The sequence below is a fragment of the Haliotis asinina genome, chromosome 6 (assembly GCF_037392515.1).
Source record: "Haliotis asinina isolate JCU_RB_2024 chromosome 6, JCU_Hal_asi_v2, whole genome shotgun sequence".
Taxonomy (NCBI): Eukaryota; Metazoa; Mollusca; class Gastropoda; order Lepetellida; family Haliotidae; genus Haliotis; species Haliotis asinina.
Window position 1 is genome coordinate 40,816,943 of NC_090285.1, and position 21,175 is coordinate 40,838,117.

At 38.2% G+C, this 21,175-nt stretch overlaps 2 protein-coding genes across 2 annotated transcripts in view; both read right to left on the bottom strand.

Moving 5' to 3' along the window:
- The window catches only part of LOC137288048 (uncharacterized), a 129,141-nt gene that overhangs the window by 99,861 nt on the left and 8,105 nt on the right, over nucleotides 1-21,175 (bottom strand). The gene's annotated exons all lie outside the window — the stretch shown is intronic.
- Nucleotides 4,886-15,143, bottom strand: LOC137287179 (uncharacterized). The gene is made up of 8 exons (XM_067819350.1): nucleotides 14,625-15,143; nucleotides 12,275-12,562; nucleotides 10,087-10,407; nucleotides 9,646-9,861; nucleotides 9,232-9,333; nucleotides 8,964-9,035; nucleotides 8,522-8,606; nucleotides 4,886-7,699 (listed from the first exon to the last, which is right to left on the bottom strand). The coding sequence occupies exons 1-8, from the start codon at nucleotides 14,692-14,694 to the stop codon at nucleotides 7,591-7,593; spliced, it is 1,263 nt and encodes a 420-aa protein (XP_067675451.1). The 5' UTR covers nucleotides 14,695-15,143; the 3' UTR covers nucleotides 4,886-7,590.

Here is a 21,175-nt window from a genome sequence, read left to right on the forward strand (position 1 = left end):
TTTCACCCTCAGTATGACATATCGTGTATATCTTGTGTACTCACCGTATGCAGACATAATGTAATGCCCATACGCTATGAACGCTGTCCCAACAACTACACATCTGGTATTCATGACTGCTGTAGCGTCTTCGAAGTCCGAAGTCATGTTCAAAAATGTTGTATTACCCCGTAGTCTCAGCAGAGACCATATAATAGAGGGACGGCCCTCTCCAACAGTTCATCATTAAACATCAGCGCTACTGTCTGGCATGTAACTGATACACATCGACACCCTGCTGCGAACTTCCGGTTACCGGAACACATGCGCAGCAGATGCGCAGACATTCGCAAATGAACACTCTGGTAACCACGTAAACAATATTGCGTAATATCCGGACCGAGAGTTAATTCCTTAGCTGGATCACACCGGTTGCGACTGACAGTCAAAGAGTACATGAACAACTCCAATAAACTGATTACAATAATCGTAATCTCTATCTTGTCTCTCACAAGATGTCACAAGACTTTTCAACTGTCCCACATGTCAACTGACAAAATCGCTGAAAATGTGTATCGTTCGGGAAATCCGTGTCGTTTTAGGCCAGTCATGTAACAGTACTGTTGTCAATATCCCCGATGTTCGCTGAACTTCATCACATAACCTCTAAATTTTGTTTTAAGTATCCGTTGCCACTGGTTGGTGGTTCACTAAATGACGCTATTAGTCTCTAATTTTGATTTCATATTAATTTGCGTAACTTTATGAAGCTGATAGTCCCAACGAAACATGATTTCACGTTATCCACGAACGTTACAGTAATGTTTGTTTGAATGCCAGTTTGGGGCTGACAGTGATAATGCTTTCGGAGCCGTACGGAGACATACGCACATTATAATATGGGTTTTTTTTGCAAAGGAATGCTACTCAGAACTACTAAAGCCACGAGGACCATTTTCACAAACGTCAATGTACATTACATACAGTAACCGCGTATAGTTGATTTTGTGACCATTTGACCGTTTCTTTCACAGTAGATTGAGAGGGAATGAAGCAATGACTTGAGAACTTGAACTTGTCATGATATAAAGGTCGTGAGGCATCCCCCCAAACACACCACCCAATGAAATTAATTATTTTCATAGGGTTCATAACTTTAATTTTATCATGACACTTACCATGAAACCTTTGTCACATACCTTTCCGAAAATACCGGAATTGCAACTAACTGGGACTGTGCAGGTGCGATTGTGATGTTATGTTATATGTTTTATGAAAAGAACAATAAATGTATATGTATTGCTAAATACAACTATTTAGATAATATTCTTTCAAGCTTTCATTAAAAACAAATATGAATGTCAACTGTTTGAAATTGAGACTAACACTAAAGAATATACTAATTTTTTAAAATATTAAAACATGATATTGTAAATGAAAAATATCAAATCTGTACACAACTTCGTCCACGGATATCTTTAAGAGAATAACCATCAAACCACAGTTTCAAACCTGATGAAAAACTCAGTTCAAAGGTCTTGCGTCTTGCAAGTGATGTTCAAATGATGGATGCCTGAAAGATAGTGTATTTGCAACCCTATGATGGATGCATCACAGTCAGGTTCAATATTTCGTCATGATCTCATTCAAACTGTAAAAGCCCTCAGTAGAGATTCCCATGTCACAAACGATTTTATAGTTGAAGACAAAACAAAGTTATCTGGACAGTCAATTTCTATATTTCATAGTTATTGTGACAATACAGTTACACTATGTGTTCAATGGGTTTTGCCATTGAAGCTCATTATCAAGCTCTCGAGAGGTACTTTGGATCATATATCATCAGATGTGCATACAGGAAGATTTTATTTAGAGTATGCACACCTGTATAGAAAAAGTCAGCAGCCATCACTGACTTATTCACATCTTCACCCAGTTTTTGCTAAACCGCAGAATTAATGGCAGAACAGCCATCATAATCTGTCTGTTCCTGCTGGCATGGGGTGTCTGTGCGTTCATCAGTGAGGTCAATGAAGAATGACTTCCACTGTTTGTCACACAGTACATCTATTGAACTGAAAAAAGGAGAGGAACAATTTTGATATTAAAGAAAAAATAACATGAATTCAGTGCTCTAAATACTTGTTGAAATTATATGATAGCTGGTTGTCAATGCTCTTTCAAACAAGATCTGTTTACTTACTCTCAAGATGGGAATATTGCACTTAATTAACACTGTATCTTTCCTTACATAAGAAAAGAAGCAAAATTAATTCTTGACTATGCAAACGTTTTGATATTTCAAACTTTTTTTCTGCAGATAACGGATAATACAAACACCTATAGAATAAATAAATACCAATAACTACAAATTATCAACTTTTTATCAACAATGTTTCATCCAATGAAATGATTTCTTTAGTGTGCACCCTTAGTTAACAGAGACACCATTTCGAATATTACTTCCATTATTACTTACCTGCAATCAAGAACTGTTCATTGAACTTTCTTTTTCCTGGGCATCTACAAGACAAAATAATAAGTTTACGCTATGATTGGTGTAATGATATAAGTTGAATAAGGTACTTTAAATCATAATTAAACTTCATTAAGAAGAAAAATGATCAAAACAGAAAAATGTATTATTTCATGAAAAATGAGGATATTTGCTACAAGCATAATCATCACAATGAACAAAAATGGAAATATGTACAATTATTTACAACCCATAAGTGCATGAGACTTTTGAAGAATGGATTAAACATATATTCGGGTCATATTAACAAACAAAATTAATGTTGTGTCGTCTGCTACATGGTATCTGAAATGTGCAGTACATGATGCAAATGCGGGTTTACGTAAAAAATCATAAAAAATAAACTACCCATCATAGCCATATAAATTTAGTACCAAGCAAAAGAGGAATTCGCCGTAAATGTTCACATACTTATTTTAAAAATGCTAGTAGTAAGCTGTTATTGTGAAAGCGTGCGGAAATCAAGTGTTGTGGAGTAAATATTTCAGAAAACATTCACATTTCGTCGTATTGCAGGAATCAAAATAAGGAATTATACGTCCTCCACAGATTTATAAATACCACTAAACCAAACTTTATCTAATTTGCTTTTATTACATCCCGGTAACTAAGGATTGGTATTGAAAATTAGTAGCTGTTATTGAAAATCAAAATCGGGACTTTCGCCGATTTTGCACCGCCGCCATTGTCCTCAGACCAGCGATCACACATGATAGCATTCATCAAATGCAAAGACATGTATACGCTTTAGCACCACTAAAAACCTCAGATGCACTCTTACAAATATATGAAAGTACATGAGAATAAATGAGAAAAACTAAATCTTACCTTGGTTATGAAAATACGCAAAATCCATGACTGAGGTGAACACACGTTCCTCGAAGCTTCCGGATAGGCTGCGCAGTACAAGCCGTAGCGCGGATGGTTTCGCGCATTGGCTTGAGGGCCGTCCCTCTATTATATGGTTTGAGCAACATTGAGCGATATCCACACATTTGATCAAGTACTATCCGTATCATTGTCAACTTATATCCTTAGTAGTAGCGAAAACAATGGGTCAGTGAGTCGCGAGGCATGAAAGTGAAATAACCTCGAATGCTTTTATATTTTCCACGCAGCCATGTCTGTGTAGCCACAGTGCCATTCAATGCAGGGACCTGTCTCGTGAGAGGGAAAAGAAATAACCGCATTGACAATAACTGCATTATGTGTGTCAGAGGGAAGTGGTTTGTTAGCCACTACTTCGTGAAAGTGCTGGTAGAGTGTGTGAGGAGTCATCCTGGTTGGGTGGGGTTACTGCTGGAGGGATGGACGGTTAAGGTGGGTGAGGAGTAGTCCTGCAGGGGTGGGGGTGGGAATGGGGCTGTTGGGTAATCCCTGAGCGGTGGAGAGTAAACCTTCAGGTTTGGGAGTAATATTAGAGGAGCGGGGTGAAATCCTGGTGTAGTGGCACGAAACGCTTGACATAACTTGATCGATATTGTCAACAGTTATCAACACCAATGATCACAATGCATGCTTGATCATTAAAACTAGCGATGTTACGGTACAAAAAACTTGCAGTTGCACTCAACTATATACAATCCAGCCTGTCTATATCACGTGCTCAAGTAAATAATCGGTCCGTGCCAGATGAATTAGCGGATGATGGCGTCATAAACGTGTCATGTCCTTGATTATGTCGCCATCTCGGAGTTACATCGGATTCATGTTTTCATATGTATTTCTACAGTCTGGACACACCTAAACTTCACGGTTGTTCTTTGCTTTCCGGGATCTATCTTTTTCTGTACCTTTGGTCCACGTTTTCTTGTGCTGGATCAACAAATCAACCCTAAAGTTTCATAATAGAACAGAACATTATCAACTTTATCAACCAGCCCTCATTCACTTATAGTGGCAAAATGGCAATCAGAAAAGCAGTTGAGATGCGTGGGTCGCTGAGGTGGTAATCCCAACTGCACTAAATGATAAGGGTGAAACGGTATAGCCCGGTATTAGTAGAACCGCGATATTTGGCCTTCGATTCGGTATACCGTAATGGATTCCAAAATTTAGGCATTTTCGGTTTTCGTATCGTCATTTTAAAAACCTCTTTAAACCTTGTCTAAAATGTCTAGAAAACGAATCAAGTTGTCCAAGTATATGCATTCCTAGAAGGTCGCCATTTTCCAGGAAGTAAGATCGGAATAAGTTGAATGTCGTCTACATAGATCTACAAGTCACCAAGACCTACGTACCTGGGCTCCTTTTTCAGGTATTTCAAATAAAGATATTTGTCCAGTCGTATTATACCATTATGTAAATGTACCCGGTTGTGGTGTATTATGTCCAGCCACTGAGCTGCTAGTCACAACAAGCACAATTCTGGATGAGGGATGAAATTTATTGTAGTTTCAAAGTTGGGAGGAAGGCTGAAAAGAGACTCAGAACATCCCTCCTGTAAGAGTTCATGGAGAATGTGTATCATTTAAGCCAAATAGTTACAATAGCTGGCAAATATCTAGATAATGAATGAAATAATATTGTAATTAAATGGGTTTTTTTACAATTATAAAGAAGTGAGGTACCGTTTTACTAAATAATGTTTGTTTGCAGAACAAAGTATACAGAGATAAGAATGCTGAAATCTTCCTCACCTTAAAAGAGAGAACCTCCCTCCCGTAAGAGTTCATGCAGAATGCATGAGGAGGGCAGGTGAGGAAGGAAGTTAGACAAGAGGACCAAAAGGTCGATCAAAAAGCAGATAAGATCTGACAGGTGTCAAAGGAAGCCAGATGCTAGAAAGTTATATCAGGTGGTGGAAATTCCTGAAAATCAGAACGGGAAGTCCAGGTGAAGTTGGAAACATCAGAGGCTGCTAAGGGTATTGAAGATTGAAGATGTTGGTGGCTGACATTCAACTGTAGACAAGGACAACATAAAATAGCATGAAATGACGACAATGACAATATGTATATATATTATTTGTGGATATGATGAAACTGTGTGTTTGATGGGGGGGAGGGGGAGGGAGGAGGGGTATGAGAGGATGGTTAAATACGAGTTACATATTGTAGGTATAAAATTCCCACTGGGTTTATCCACATACGACATGTAGAATACGTTACACTTAAATACAAAAATTGATCTGGCACATAACAAAACACCAATTTTTCTTACAACATAATTTTCTGCATTATGATCATATCTCATATACCGAACCGAAAGGGTCCGAACCAGTGGCCTTGTACCGCACTACGTAATTTACCGTGGTGACAGTGTACCGTTCCACTCCTACTAAATGAAGGGTTGATGTTCAAAAGCTGTGAGTGTTTTCGATTTCCAGAAGCATGTAAAATGTACATTGGGGTGTGGTTGGGACTTTGGTTTTCAAATTCCTTCAATGTTAGCAAACCATTATTCGTGAACTATGCGCATGTATTTAACATTTTCATCAGCTTCCAGAAAAATGTTGTATGTGCTGATATTCTGCGTCTTATTTTGCACAGAACTTAAGAATGTTGAGGGAGAACAGAAATTTTTATTTCGCCCCATTATTGGACTAGATCCACATTAATACATGTAGCATTTAGTGAGAGAATGCAATACCTGTATTTAGTAACTTGAAAAGAAAATGTTCATATTTATGGATATGTGTCCGTAATATCCAACATTTCGATCACGTACATATGTAGATTCGGACAAAATCAGTGAGTTTCTTTGTTGAAATCTTCTGAAACTGTGAGGTTGACATTCACGCTAACCACCATTCACGTAAATTCGTGTAATTGCACGTCATATGATCGTAATAGAATTCCTTCATTTCTTAGACGAAGCCACTCATTCCAGAGCCTCAGGGGTAACACGGAAACAGTGGCTAGATTGTCGCTGACAGACACAGAAAGGAAACATAATCGAGTGCAATGAGCGTGCATGGTTTAGACGAAACTGTGGTAGCCGTCATCAGGTATCATGTCAACTTCCTCCATAGCACATTTTTCGGGTTTCACCCATTCATGCAGGAAGCGTCTAATAACCCTTGCACCTGCCACAATAACTGGACGTGTTGTGATATTCCTGAAATGCATTGTTAAACTAACTTCAAATGATACAGGACAATCAATCGTACCTACACTCAAAGGAGATATGTATCCTCCAGACTGTCCTAGCATGCACAAGTTATAATAATATTAATGCCGGATGAATACAGCGTACACCCTTATATTGGCATGAAGCATATGTAAGACATTTAACAAAGACACACATTATTATACAAGGTTTACAAGTGATATATCCGTGTGCTATATGTGAGTATTTATATTTATCGATTCATAATGTTTATGTCTCAAATGATATATTTACATATAATGCCTGGCATCTATGTCCGGGTGGCCATTTACATAGAACCAGGAACATAACTGTAATGCATGGTTTAGACGAAACTGTGGTAGAGGTCATTAGACATCATGTCAGCCTCCTCTTTAGGTGATCCCGCTGAACTGATATCGTGGCTAGCTGAAACAGACACGTCCTCACATTCATCGCTCTGTTCTCCAACTGTAGTGTCAAATCCAGAACTCTCATATATGTCATTATCAACCATCCCTTCAGCAGTGCCGTTCCTGGCATCTTCTTCTCCATGATACAAGTCATGTTCAGGCGTGCTTTCTTCATCCGGGATGCCGTCATCTGTACTGACATCATAGTCCTCTGTAGTAGGGGGTCCTCCACTGTAGACATCGTTTTCGGTCATAGAACATGTTGATTTTGTACTGTTTCCAAGATCAAACTGAAAACTGTGCATCGATTCAAGTTTCAGGGCACGTGTACCAGGGGATCCAGTGACTTTGATATCATTATCTTCATTTGAACCATTTGGGTTAACTGGTGACGGTATATTCCTCGGATGCTTGATCGTAAATGTGTTATTTTCTGTCAAGTTTAATCTAGAGCTGCGTGGCAAGACTACAGAGTACCCGTCCTGTGCTCGCAGTGTCCTGGTTCCTTCGTGGCCTCTTGATTCTGTGTTTAATGACATATCCGCATGTCCAGGCACAAATGCTGGATCTACGATGAAATAATGCTGGCTGCCATTATGCTTTCGCAAACCATACGGTGTCCTGTCGTGATGAGAGATGAGCCTGTCTGTCAATGCCTCCATTGTGAGAAGTTGCAGAACGAATAACTTTATCTGTTTTACACCTGGAACACAATCACACATGACCAATATTCCGTACCAACGAGTCAAATGAATGTTCGTAAGAATGAGTAACAATTATAGTAATTAAAAGGGTGGAGAGTAATACTGAAAGGAATAGGAGTATTGCTGCATGGATGAGTAATGCTGGATGAATGAGGAGTAATGCTGGAAGGGTGGTGAATATTGCTTAATGGGTGTGAAGTAATCCTGAAAGGGATGGGGTTAATCTTGGAGGGCTTGAGGGGTGGGGAAATGAGTGTCGTTGTGACACCCCAACATCTTATTTGGGGTAATGGTGGTCATAATGATCAAAATAATTATCATGCCTTGACGGGCGCGTGCGTGCGTGTGTGTGTATGTGCGTACGTGTACGTGTGTGTGTGTGTGTGTGTGTGTGTGTGTGTGTGTGTGTGTGTGTGTGTGTGTGTGTGTGTGTGTGTGTGTATTTCTCATCAAATGTTTTGGGACTAACGTATCCTCCCAGGAGGACAATAATTTACAGTACTTTAACCCCCTTTTGAGAGTACAGCCACGAGCAATTTGAGTTACTAATTTAAACTTCCAATTATGAAATATTTATCTATTTATAAATCAGTTCACAGATCTAATTCTTTTAAAAATGTAATAAGAAATGAGATCTGGTACTGTTGAAACGATGCTTCATAGTTAGTTATTTGAAATAGTTGTCCCTTATGATGGAATACTCAGCAAGACATGCTTGACCATGATTCTTTCATCACAATGGATACAAAACAGAGGATCCTCACCTTTTAATACATATTCTATCTCTGTTACTTGATTCAAGGTGCATATCATAAGCCTACCTGCACAGAACTACTGCGACTACCACGACAACTATGACAACGACCCCACAACACGCACAGATAGAAGCAACGATGACAACCACATCTGTAAGAACAAGACATTTAGTTCAAATCTATATAATGTGAGTATTTAGAAATGTTTTTATATCAATGAATCAAAACATTTTCTACGAGGTCACCAGTACAAAGACATAATCCTTTTCCCTATGGACCTGGTTATATTCCTATATTGTACATTGGAATGTATTGTAAATCCTATATTGAAAATAGATTTGGTAGTGAAATATATTCAATGTCCTTTTAAAGGAAATACTTCGGTTCAAACAAAGGTTAGAAGTACATTGTAATAGGTTTTTTTCTCATTATACATAATCTACAAGAACAAGCCATATGATACTACTACTTGCACGATATTCATTGATTCGGACTGAAATGAGCTAACCTTCATCAGATTCGTCTGGAGTCTGTGGAGTATGAGTTGTTTCGTTCAGTGTCATTCCAACTGTCATGGTTTCTGTGATTATGAAAAATTGCAAGAGGTTGTTACAATAAATCTGTGTTATTTAAGTTTCTCAAAATAAGAGCACTATGTGTCAGTCAGCCTCTTCAGAAGATGAAGGGTGCGCTCTTGTATCAAACTTTTATTAACATTTCAAACCTTTGCAAACATTATTTTGATACACATGTAAAATACATCATGATGTATTTACCTGCATCAGAAGTGGTCGAGGGAGCGATTCTCACAGTAGTAACTGTTGTCTGCGCTGTCATTTCAACAGTGGCTGTGGCAGTGACTGAGATCGGATCAGTACCTGTGTATGTCACTGAAACAATGTAGTTACTGCCACGCAAAATATAACGTCACATAAGGAACTTAAGATAGGAATCCAGTGGAGTATTCGAGTAATTCACATCTGACGGCAGGCACGCCCCTGATTAAAATTAAAACATGGTGTGCCGGACGATTTTTCCTACTCATGTCTTGTGATTAGGACCACGAACCTTCTGATACGAGGTCTGACACGCAGTCCATGTGCTATAATGGCATTTAAACGAGTTATATTAAATATATACTATCTCACTGAACTGGTTAGGACAGAGATTTTTAACACAAAAATACGTACCGATGGTGGTAAAGAGGGCACTTGTTGACACAGTTGACATTGTTTGTGTGTTAGTGAAGAGGGTGTTTGCTGGCATTCCTGATTGCGTTACCGACATCCTTTGACTGGATACGTCATGTTGAGGCATGGATCCTTCAGACATAGGGACCAATAAGGTTGAAGTCACCGATGACGTAAGCATTCCTCCGTTGAACGTTACAGACATTGGGCTTGAACCTAGGGATGAAGCCATTTGTCAGATTCTCCGTTACAAATTGCAAAGTATATGTTGAACCATACAGCCAATACAACGGGTACTCAAAGATTAAAATGAGTTACCAGATCCATGCCCAGCTTGTAATAATTCATTGAAATAAATTTATATACGACAAAAGAAAGATAAGTGACATAATACAACAGAGATACAACTTATGGTTAAATGTGAAAAAGAATTATACTTACCAATAACACTTATCCACACGTTTGACCTATCATTGCCGCCATCAGTGTAAAATATTGCAACTTCTGAAGATTGTTCTGTCAGTTTTCTGTTGTATAGTGTTGCGTTCACATTTGACCACTTTTTATTGCCGTTGCCTGAAATGGTCAAGGTGCCCCCATTCAAACTCTGCTCAGCTATTGTCAACTGGATGCCTTTCCCAGTGACCCTCACCACGCAGCTGTTGTTCAACCCAACACTGTATGGGTAGCCTGGAGAGTGAAGGTACACAGACTCGTTTGCTGCTACGATCATAGTATCAAAGCCGCAGATGTCCATACTATCTGCAAGGATAAGATAAGCTGAACATGTGATTGAACCAACATCGCCCCTTTTGTTAACGAAATTAATTTTACGAAGCTGTCGATTTGCTGACATTTTAAAACTATAAAATGCCTACTAATGCTTCCGTTGGGGGTAGGAGTTGCTTGGTGCTTGTTGCATTTGTTTGGGCTTTATTTTGGATTTCTTAGATTTCTTTTATTTTAACTACTTTTTTAATATTTATTATAATCAATGGAAACTGTAAATGTTTACAAGTATCTTGGACTTTTGGTATCGGCTAAATTAATCCGAACTGGAGCATGTAAAAATCTTTCCTTTCTGAACAAACTAGTTTGGCCTGCAAACGCATAAATAAGACGGTATAATATGTGGGGTTTTTTCTGATGTTTTTCGTATTTTTGATAAGATTGTTCCAATCCTTACATATGGCGCTGTAATTTTGGGGGTTAAAAAGAGAGAATACTGAAAAACATCAAAAATTTACGAGTTCATGTTAGAAACTGGTTACAGATCTCCTAATGCTGTTGTTTATAGGGAGAGCGGACGACTGCGCTGTTTACCTTGTAAAATGTATCAAATATTGGATGAGACTATTACATATGCACCCTGATGTCAGCTGAATCTAGAAAACGACCAACATGGGTAAGTTATGTAAAGCATTTATTGTTTAGGCACGGGTTTGGTATTGTATGGAAAACACAGTGTCCTGGTGATCCAGTGATATTTTTACGTAAATTATTAATGATTGTCTCCACCGAGATTAGCACTCATCTCTTCATGACAACAAATCACTGTGTTTCTATTACTCTCATAAATCTTTGTTGAACTGTATAAAATGCCTCCTGTCTAATATTAGAAGAGATAATAAACGTATTTTTACAATGTTTTGATCAGGATGTAATATACTCGGTATTCAGCTAAACAGAAAAGGTCTGGCTATTGTCAGTGATAATATTGCAGTATGTAAACATTGTAAAAATGTTGACGTTGAACTCATGTTTTATACAACTGTAAGTTTTATGAGAGCCTTCGTCAACGTTTTATTCCGGAAACATCAGTTGGGCACTATATCTCCATTCAAGGTCTCTGTACATCCCCATCTATTAACAGAATTAAAATGTTTGTGAAATATTTGAAATATGTTTATTCTGCGTAACATTGTTAGCAAAATCATTTCTTCGACGCATACTATGTACTCCTATGTACTCAATTATATTATGTATTATTTCATATAAACAAATGTTTACAATCTTTAGATCAGGATGTAAAATACCCAGTATTCAGTTAACCAGAAAAGGTTTGGATACTGTCAATGAGAAGCCGCAATATGTAAGCATTGGCTACTGTTGAAGATGAAGTTCATGTTACATGCAACTGTGATAGTCTTTGCCAACGTCTTATTCCAAAGACATCAAGTATATTCTGTTGTGGGGGTGGCGAATTAATTAGGGGTTAATCAACTACATGTATTACCAAGGAGATAATGCAAAACAAGATGCAATCGGTAAGTCGATGATACTAAGATGATCATAATATGTTAAAATATTCCTTTGGAGCATGTCTTTCTGGTGGTGCGAATCTTCAGTACATACATTATATATTCATTTCCTCTGTTATTTCTATGACAGTCTTTAAAAGGAAAACTTTTGCACCATTCACCTCAAGTCGAAAGGTCTTAAGTGGTAAATGGGGATAAAAATATACTTATGTCTATGACTAAATCTTTACAATACCACATTTGATAACTTTGTAACATTAGTTACAATTTGGAAAGACAGAACGTGGTTTATATACAAAAACAAAATTACAGTTATGATAACGATAAGCCATGTATATAATTCATATTAAGCATATTTCAAGTCTTACCATTGATGCACTTATAATGAACCTCTGCATGAGCAGCTGCGGCAAAGTTACAGGTAACTGGAGACGCCGTCTCGTTACACGACTCCTTTCCATTGCAGTTTACGGCCAAGCCATGAATGGAAGTCTGGAGGACCTCCTCACACGATCCGTTAGTTGGAAATTGACATGAGTTTGTTTGACCGTACCCATACCGTTCTTCCGCCACATGTATCCTTTCATTAACAGAGCACTGAAGTTCTACTGTTATGTGACCATTTCGTGCACAGGTCCTTCCAGATCTTACTGCCACTGCAGACAGAAGCAGACGTGCTAGAATATCTCCTAGCGTTAAGGTACACGTAAGTTAATGTTAATGTTTGGCACTTACGACTATCTTAACGCTAAGAAAGCTTCGAAAATCTAGGCTCAGGTCTTTTTGTTTGTGTACTGTACTTCTTTTAGGAACACAAGGCAATCGCGTCACGTACCACCCTTTACAGTGATACAGTGGCGTGTTTACTGATTTTGTTTAAACTAAACACGTTGTGATAATTACGATTTAAGGAAATGTAGACATCATGTACAGATTTACCTACTTATGTGTATACTTTATGTCACTATTCCTACGCTCATGGTATTAACCAAAGTGGTGAAATACTTCCCTGCCTCATATAACCTTATTACAATTCAAATCATTGTATACCGTCACGATCTTTTCGTATCTATTTTGCTATTTTGACAGTTTGGTAGGTCTCATGTGATTCAAACTGTATTACATATACGTGGGATTAATGAGGAAGAAATAAAGTATGAATATAATCGAACTACTGTTACGCTACTTTGTACTTCTACTTCCTTTACACTATTGATTTCATCACAGTGTTCTTCACAATATAAATGCCAGTTCATAGTTCGCAACTGCAAGTTTGTGGACTAGGTAAAAAGATTAGACCTGATATTCCATGAATATTTAAGTTTATGAAGGCTAAAGAAGTATAGTTAACTAAAGAACCATTTTATGAGTTGTGAATGATGAAGGAAAACTAAGTTCTATTGATAATCGACTTCTTTAGTGCAATAAGTGAGGCGTTCAGGTGTAGGTACTAACACCGTTATCATTCAGGTTTATCCAGCAAGTTGATTTCAGATGAAAACAGGTAATAAACTCTGAGAACAAGCTCACTTCGTATTTGTATATCAAATATATAAATCCTTCACTTTTCAATTTATCATGACCTGAAAGATGTACATTACATTAATACAAACATGTACTTTTCTGATGTTCCGAGTTTGACCAAACAGTAATGCTGTAAATTACATGGCTATGGAAACTGGCGAATTGTATGACGGTTTTGCGTCGCACTCGCTCCGAAATCGTAAGTTTGTGACATAAAGCGTGACTAGTGCATACATATTACACACTATTTATATTATACTGATCCTTTATTCATAACATACGACTGAAAATCGTCGTTTGCATCCTATATATCTGACACAGCTTTTTCACGCAGTAATACAATCAACTAGATGATTATTCCTTGCTTGGGTTACATACTTGAGTGGGAACTTACCACAAGCCAAGAGTTTTGAAGAGAATCCAGATAATAACAAGACATTTTTAAGCTTACAGATGTGCGGTGATCTCTGTAAACAACCAGGTGTACATGTTCATCAATTTCAAAAGTATTCAAGCCCAAAATATATCATAGGTCACACACACTTCATGAATCCAATACAGCAAAATGTGTTCGTTACACTTTCCTAAGGGCTGGAAAAGACAAAGTGACGTCTTTTGGCGAAATGAATTTAGAAGGGAAAACACCAAAATATTTACGGAAGATGTTCTAGACATTCCACTGAATCAAACCGAAAACAACAAACCAAAGTTTCACCTTGGAGCCATCAATGTGAGCTCTGTTTTACCCAAGCGATGATGGTTGCGTTATAGAGATATATTTCATGAAGCTGTAGTTAGGTTTGAAAATTCTAAATATCCCCACCTATATCCATTTAACTGTGTAAGTGTACTCGTCATTGGGTAGCTACCAAAGTAATTTCCCATTGTCGATGTACAATGATGTCATGATATTTCAGGTATGCCCTATATTCGTTATACTTCAAACCACTGTTACGTACTGGTATTTCATTGTGTATGGACTTTAAAGGTGTGTTCGTGCGTTCATGTGTATATGAGTCATTGCATTCGCGCTTACGAGGGTGCACCATGTTCTATCAACGATGTTTTTGTATATTAACTTATGACCAAGGTGGCGTATTTATGTTACAACTTTGTACTTTAAACTGTTTATTATATCCTTTAACTATCACTGTTTTGCAATATAACCACATATTAGTTAATACATATGCTTACCTTCTGAAGACAAAATCGAATTCACAAAACATAGGAGTACTACTCCCCTAAACACAAGGACAGACAACATAGTTGATACTTTAAGTCCGAGAACCTTCAGAATGACTGTTGCATTCTACTCTCAGACATTTCCACGTCTAGCTGAAACACGTCATGCGATGGTAGTGACACCGTCCTTCTCCCTGGGGTTAGTTTATGTCCATTCTTCTAAGACCATGTAATGAAAGTACGAATATAATGTCCCAGATATATTACACAGAAAACACACATTGTACGATTCGAGAAGATACTATGTGGCTCGGTAGGAATCCGTATGTTAGAGTAAACACACGTCGAAGTCTAACACAGCACCAGTCCAATCTCTATAAATATATTTCGTCTGAAAATATCCGTAAAATGGTTAACACGTGAAACAAGGTTATGAGAACACGACGGTAAAATAACTACTACTTCTACATGCATAAGTATCATATATCAAATGACTACGTGAAACGACACAATAATTTAACCTCTCTCACACGAGGTACCCAGGTGGGTGGATTAATGGATTGCTGTGATGCAGCCAAGCCTATCTCACAGGTCGTGAGAAGAGGAAGTAAAAAAGCATTTTCCTGAACTGTAAAGATCTCGGTTATACCCGATGACATTGTGTGAAAGCCTGATGGTTGTTAGTAGATCATACTGGCAAAAGGACAATGGTTTACGAGGTGAAAGGATAGCTTGAATCACTTGATGTTCCTCACCAAAGGCTTTGTTAGCTGGGACGTAGTTCTTCCCTGTGCTCATGAGAACGTGATTTAGTATACCCTGCCTCACTGGTGACACTGAACTAGAAGGGCTTAATATCAAAACCCGTGGAAAGAATGGGAGAAGAAAATTGCTCACAAACACAAACCATTTTTTTTTCAATGAAATGATTATGTATGCTAATCTTACCAAAAACAAAGTTAATTATGATGAAAAATATGTAATTAATTTACTATCAACGAGCGATTATGTATCCATTGTGGTGATTTAAAGGACACGGTCACTCATCAATCTAAGGCCAACAGTTCTTTGTGCATAGTTGAATACTTAGCATGGTTGTACGTGAAGCATACTGGACTCGTACAAACTACATTACCCCCTCATCTCGACATTTACTGTTTATTGCTTTTGACACGGACCATTGCTCCTGACTTCAGGGTACCCGTGAAGATTCAGATTAGAACTGATCTTTATGAATCCATGTTTATCGTAAGGGTAATCAGTCTCCCTGACATGGTTGGCACGTATCCCACTTGCATAGACTGATACTCATGATGCAAAGTCAAGAATTCGATCATTTATATAGTTAGAGAACAACAACAAACATCAACACCAGGGTGTCATAAAATAAGAGCGAATGCTTGCAAATGTGGTAATTTTATTATGAGCAGATGACAGTAATTAGACAGGCTCACAAACATGTGTCAGCCCGGGATCGACACATTTCCCAATTAGTATAGACCCAGAAGCGCCACAATGGATTTCACTGCAGTTTGTGGCATTGTGGGGATTATATGGTCGAGTGATTATCGTTTTCTGAAAAAAATGAACGCACTGCTTAAGTCATAATGACCAGCTGTTATCACTGCCTTTGTGTTGTTACAACACTTATTAACTTGTATTGACCAAAGAGCCGATGGAAACTATCAGTTTGGCATCGAAATAATGTTGTTAAGTAGGCAAAGTCGTTCGAAACTAAGTTAAAGTTGCTCAGAAAAAAATGTTTGGCACTGAGATGCTGTTGCTATGTAACCAAGTGTGTCCAAACATTTTAAAGACAGATCAGATGGCACTAAGTTAATGTTGAAGTAAACGGTCATATAAAACCTTTTGTATTTCAAATATGTATCACCATTATGGCAAAGTGCAAATAACAGTAGTCGAGACGGTAAGAGGTGGCCACAGTGTTTTCTTTGATGGCCACAGATGCCGTCGTTGCGGCAGTAAGGAATACTGGAGCTGTACTGTCTCCCATGTGTATATTGCCTAGTAATGAAGGAAATGTTACATACCGATAGACTGTGCTAATCAGAAAGGTTTTTTTCAAACAAGATATACAATTAGAGTTCACAACCTATTTAGAACTTCGGTCGGACAGTGGAATAAGTAGCTATGATCAACATAAGGCACCGTTTTGTTTTGTTTTGTTTGGGGGTTTCGTTGTTGTTGGTGTTATTGTTGTTGTTGTTTTTATTTTGCTAGTTTAACTTCTTACATCATCGAGGAAACATTGCAGTTATATAATACAAACAAAACGTATGGGACCACCTTAAAACGTGATAGTCATATAAACGTACACGCGGTGGGGTCATTTATACAACAGGTCAATGAAACTTTTTGTGCGTTCAATGGGCACTTTGAATGAGATACTGGAAAACACAATGAAACAGCCAAAACCTAGGGTGCCGAAACACACCGGTACCATGTTTGATTCAAACGCTCAATCACAACAACCTAATGTATGTGGAAGACAGACTTCCTATTCAGCTTTGTTTGTATTCCCCAAACTAGGGGTGCTATTTCTATCTCAGTTCATCATACTACACTAACTTGCAGGGTACCTACGTTTAAGGCACATATAAACAAACACTGTTAAGCAAATCTGGTTTCCTCTGTTAACAACAGATGACGAAACGTTCTTTCAAAAGAAAACTGCATTTGTTTTCCAGAAAAAAATATCCGAGAATATGTGTCTAGCTAGGTTATCTTCTATTATCGCCAACTACTCACCTTCCTTAACAGTTCTGTTGTGACATAACGAGCAATCTCTACCAGTGTGACTGTAGCTATATATCCTCCCCGTCACCACTGTTGTTGATCATGACGGTAATCCTTCAGTGTGAGTACCATCTTCGAGATTTTCACAGGCAACAGTGTTTGGATATGTCGGTCTTCCGCCATAGCTATTTTCCTCAATTTTGTTGCTGTATTCTGTCGTAGACCATACTGAGTCAGATTCGAGTAAGTGATGGCATCATTTGTTCTGCGAGTAATGTCGTTTGGGATTTCATATCGACCAGACGACTATAGCTGTTACCGGGGAATGTTTCTTAATGAAAGACCCCTTGACTTATTTCTCGGTTTCTTTCTGTTCTGCCCTTTGCTGTACAAATGTAATGAATTCTGAGTATTGATATATTGGCTCCATTTAGACAATAAAGAAACGTGAGTATGACTATTACAACGTTTATATCGGTAACCCGGGCGCTTTACCTTGAATGTTTGCTTATACTGATGTGGCGGCCATAAAATGTCCGAGTCCCTTGCTGAGATTGGAACTACGGACCTTCTGATCCAAAGTCCAACAGGAAATATGTTCTAACACACGACGACCGATACATGGCACCGCTCCCGAACACCAACCAAAACTGTTCTCTGATTTTATAAGGTTTGCCGCTGTACACATTGTACATGTACAGCTCCTTGGTTTTATGGGTCTTTTTATAACCTTACGAACTGATGATGTTTTGTATCATTTCATAAGAACGAGATTAGATGGAATCAGTATATCTTGCCTACACGGTCAACCCTATTCATGAATGTCCATTTCAAGGTTTTTATTGAGATTTAACATGACGACAACCATTGTTTAATTTAGAATTAATGTCAGTGGTTACGTGATTGTTGTGATTGAGTTTCATGCTGTTCAGAGGCGTAGTTTGATGCCAATCTAAGCTGGGTTGCTCCTTTGATCGTATAGGTATTTGTTTTGTAAATCATTGTAATGCAATGCATAAATGACTGTCGTGTTTTCCTTCTCCGAACCTCTCAAGTCAGAGCTGTTTATACGTTTATGTTCAGATCTGAATAGCCTTTTACCTGTCACAGATAAAGACTCCTTCAATCTACACAATGCAGCTCAAATATGCATTAGTCATTCTCGGCGTTTATACATGTAACAGGAGTCCTCATTGTGCAATTCATATGCTAGCTGTAATGCACTGTTGGGATGATTAATTCCTATGAAGGAAGCAAAGAATGCTCTCTTTCGGAATATTGTGTTAATGCGTATCTAACTTGGGTTACAAATAATTAGTTTATATGACTTTTCAGCGGATCCAATACTTTAGCACCAAGCATAATTTCCATGTTTGGTATCGAGGGCGGCTCCAGAGGCGGAGGGGGTGAGTGGGGGATATGTTCCTCGCTTCTAACACCACCACTCTCACCACCATCATCGATGCTCATGTTGTTGATCATTGGATTGTCTGCTCCAGACTCGATTATTTACAGACTGTCGCCATATAGCTGGAATATTGCTGAGTGCGGCGTAAAACTAAACTCACTCACTCACTCACTTTTTACATCTACCTACATTTTCCTCTTTTTCGTTGAACAAAGACCGTAAGCCGACTAGAATTTCATATTATCTTTATCTGCACTGCTGGAACTGCACATACCGTTTTATTTAAATGTGGAGTTGGTATAACTTATATGCGGGATAGATACAGTGTATATAGGCGAATAAGGAAGTCGATATGAGTTTACACGTGTAATAAGCAGGTTTTTTGTGTTTACTATCTGTTTAGAACGTACATAATGTTAGATATGTAAACCTTATATATTCTGATACACAGTCATCCTAATACAAATGATTATACAATGTATACGACCATTTGAATATTGCCTATCTAATTACAAGTTTACAAATTCATGGTGATAATAAGGTTTATTTCCGTCCATGTGCACACGCGAATACATTTAACACAATCAACTCATTGATTAAAATGATGCACCTGGGAATAGACATGTTGTGTCCGAGATATCATAATGTGTTTTCAAACACACTGACAATTATTTTGACAATTTAGAATGCGTTTTCATTTTGGTGGCGTTTCTTTTGGCCGCTTGTTTACTACACAAGCATACGCATTAATGTCGGTGCCCCACCATATGTGGCAGCAGCATTAGCAACAACGTCATTCCATGTCATTTATACAGGTAGAAATAGGTCAGGTAAAGCATGGACATCGAGCATTCATCTTTCGTTCGTTAACATCGTGTATTCACGTGACATATCCCGGTAAATGTAGTACCAGTTATAATGGCCAAAATTAACATACAGAAATATCATTATAACAAAATAACTCTAGTTAGTCAGAATGAAATTCGTTGAAAGGTAGGTAACGGCCATTTGTGTATCATCATGACAAAACGTTTGGTTTATTATTTTATTAATCTAAAGCTGATGTTTGAAACAATCTTAAAATTCTTTGAAAGGCATTTTAGAAGTTGTATAGATAACTTCTCGATACCAACACCGAAACGTCGCACCCGTTGCAATAAAGAAGTTGACTGTCCATAGAACTTGATTTTCCTTAATCTCAAACTTTGGTTGTAATTGCACCAAGAAAACCATACTGGCCTTTCATTCAGTTATAATCAATAAGAGTGTTAATGTTCTGCATATTCTGCAAAAGGAGTTTGGTTAAATTAAAGCATTAAAATATTCTCATACACATCTCTCCCTCCCTCTCTCTCTCTCTCTCTCTCTCGATCGATCGATCGATCGATCGATCGATCGACGTCTTTTCACTTGCTGTGTCTTATGATGGACAAATTCATTAATGTACCCAACGATGACGTAAATTCATGATAGTGTATTTTGGCGTAAGTTTCAAATTTGCGGACTCAGCTTCTCACACTATCAACAATCAAATATCATCGTTATGATCATCACTGTTGATGTTGAATATACATGAATATACTCGGGATATGTCAATTCCTATTTCAAATATTAAATGAGACAGTTGATTGGAACCATGACTCTATCCTCGTCATCGTGAAAGTTGCTAGGAGAATCCTTCTCCCCGTCATATTCGAATTTATCACAGAGTCCATTGTCACCCACTCCCTCGCTAGTTTCCAGTCCTTCATCATACAAATCATCTACATGATTTGTCGTTGTCAGCCACGCTGCCAACGACGTCATCAAGGAGGCCCCCGTTCGTAGACATCGTTTTCTACCATGCCATCTTTCCAAAACAGTTTACCGTGGTTTGGAGAAGTGTTGGGTTCATCTTGTAGAGATTCCTTCTCTCTGTCAAAGTCGAATTTATCATGGAGTCCATTGTCAACCATTCCCTCGCTAGTTTCCACTCCCCAATCATTCAGATCACCAACAGGATTGTCGGTGTCAGCCATGCTGCCAACGGGATCATCAAGGTGAGGAGGCCCCCGTTCGTAGACATCGTTTTCTACCATACCATCTTTCCACGCCACTTGAACGTGTTTCGGACAAGCGTCGGATTCATCCTGAAGAGAGTCCTTCGTTCTGTCAAAGTCGAATTTATCATACAGCCCATTGTCAACCATTCCCTCGCTAGTTTCCAATCCTCCATCATTCAAATCATCTACATTATCCTCGTTGGCAGCATGAGGAGTTCCGTCGTAGACATCATTCTCTATCATTTCACAGTTATTTGTTAAAGCCTCTATAGTCTTGTTTGGAGAAGTGTTGGGTTCGTCCTGTACATATTCTTTCTCTCTTTCAAGGTCGAATTTATCATAGACAACATTGTCAA

Coding starts and splice junctions, on each gene's coding strand:
- LOC137287179 (XM_067819350.1), bottom strand. CDS start 14,694: ATGTTGTCTGTCCTTGTGTTTAGGGGAGTAGTACTCCTATGTTTTGTG. Junction 9,334..9,645: donor TGCCCTCTTTACCACCATCG/GTACGTATTTTT, acceptor TGACATACACAG/GTACTGATCCGATCTCAGTC. Junction 7,700..8,521: donor GTCGCAGTAGTTCTGTGCAG/GTAGGCTTATGA, acceptor ATTGTGTTCCAG/GTGTAAAACAGATAAAGTTA.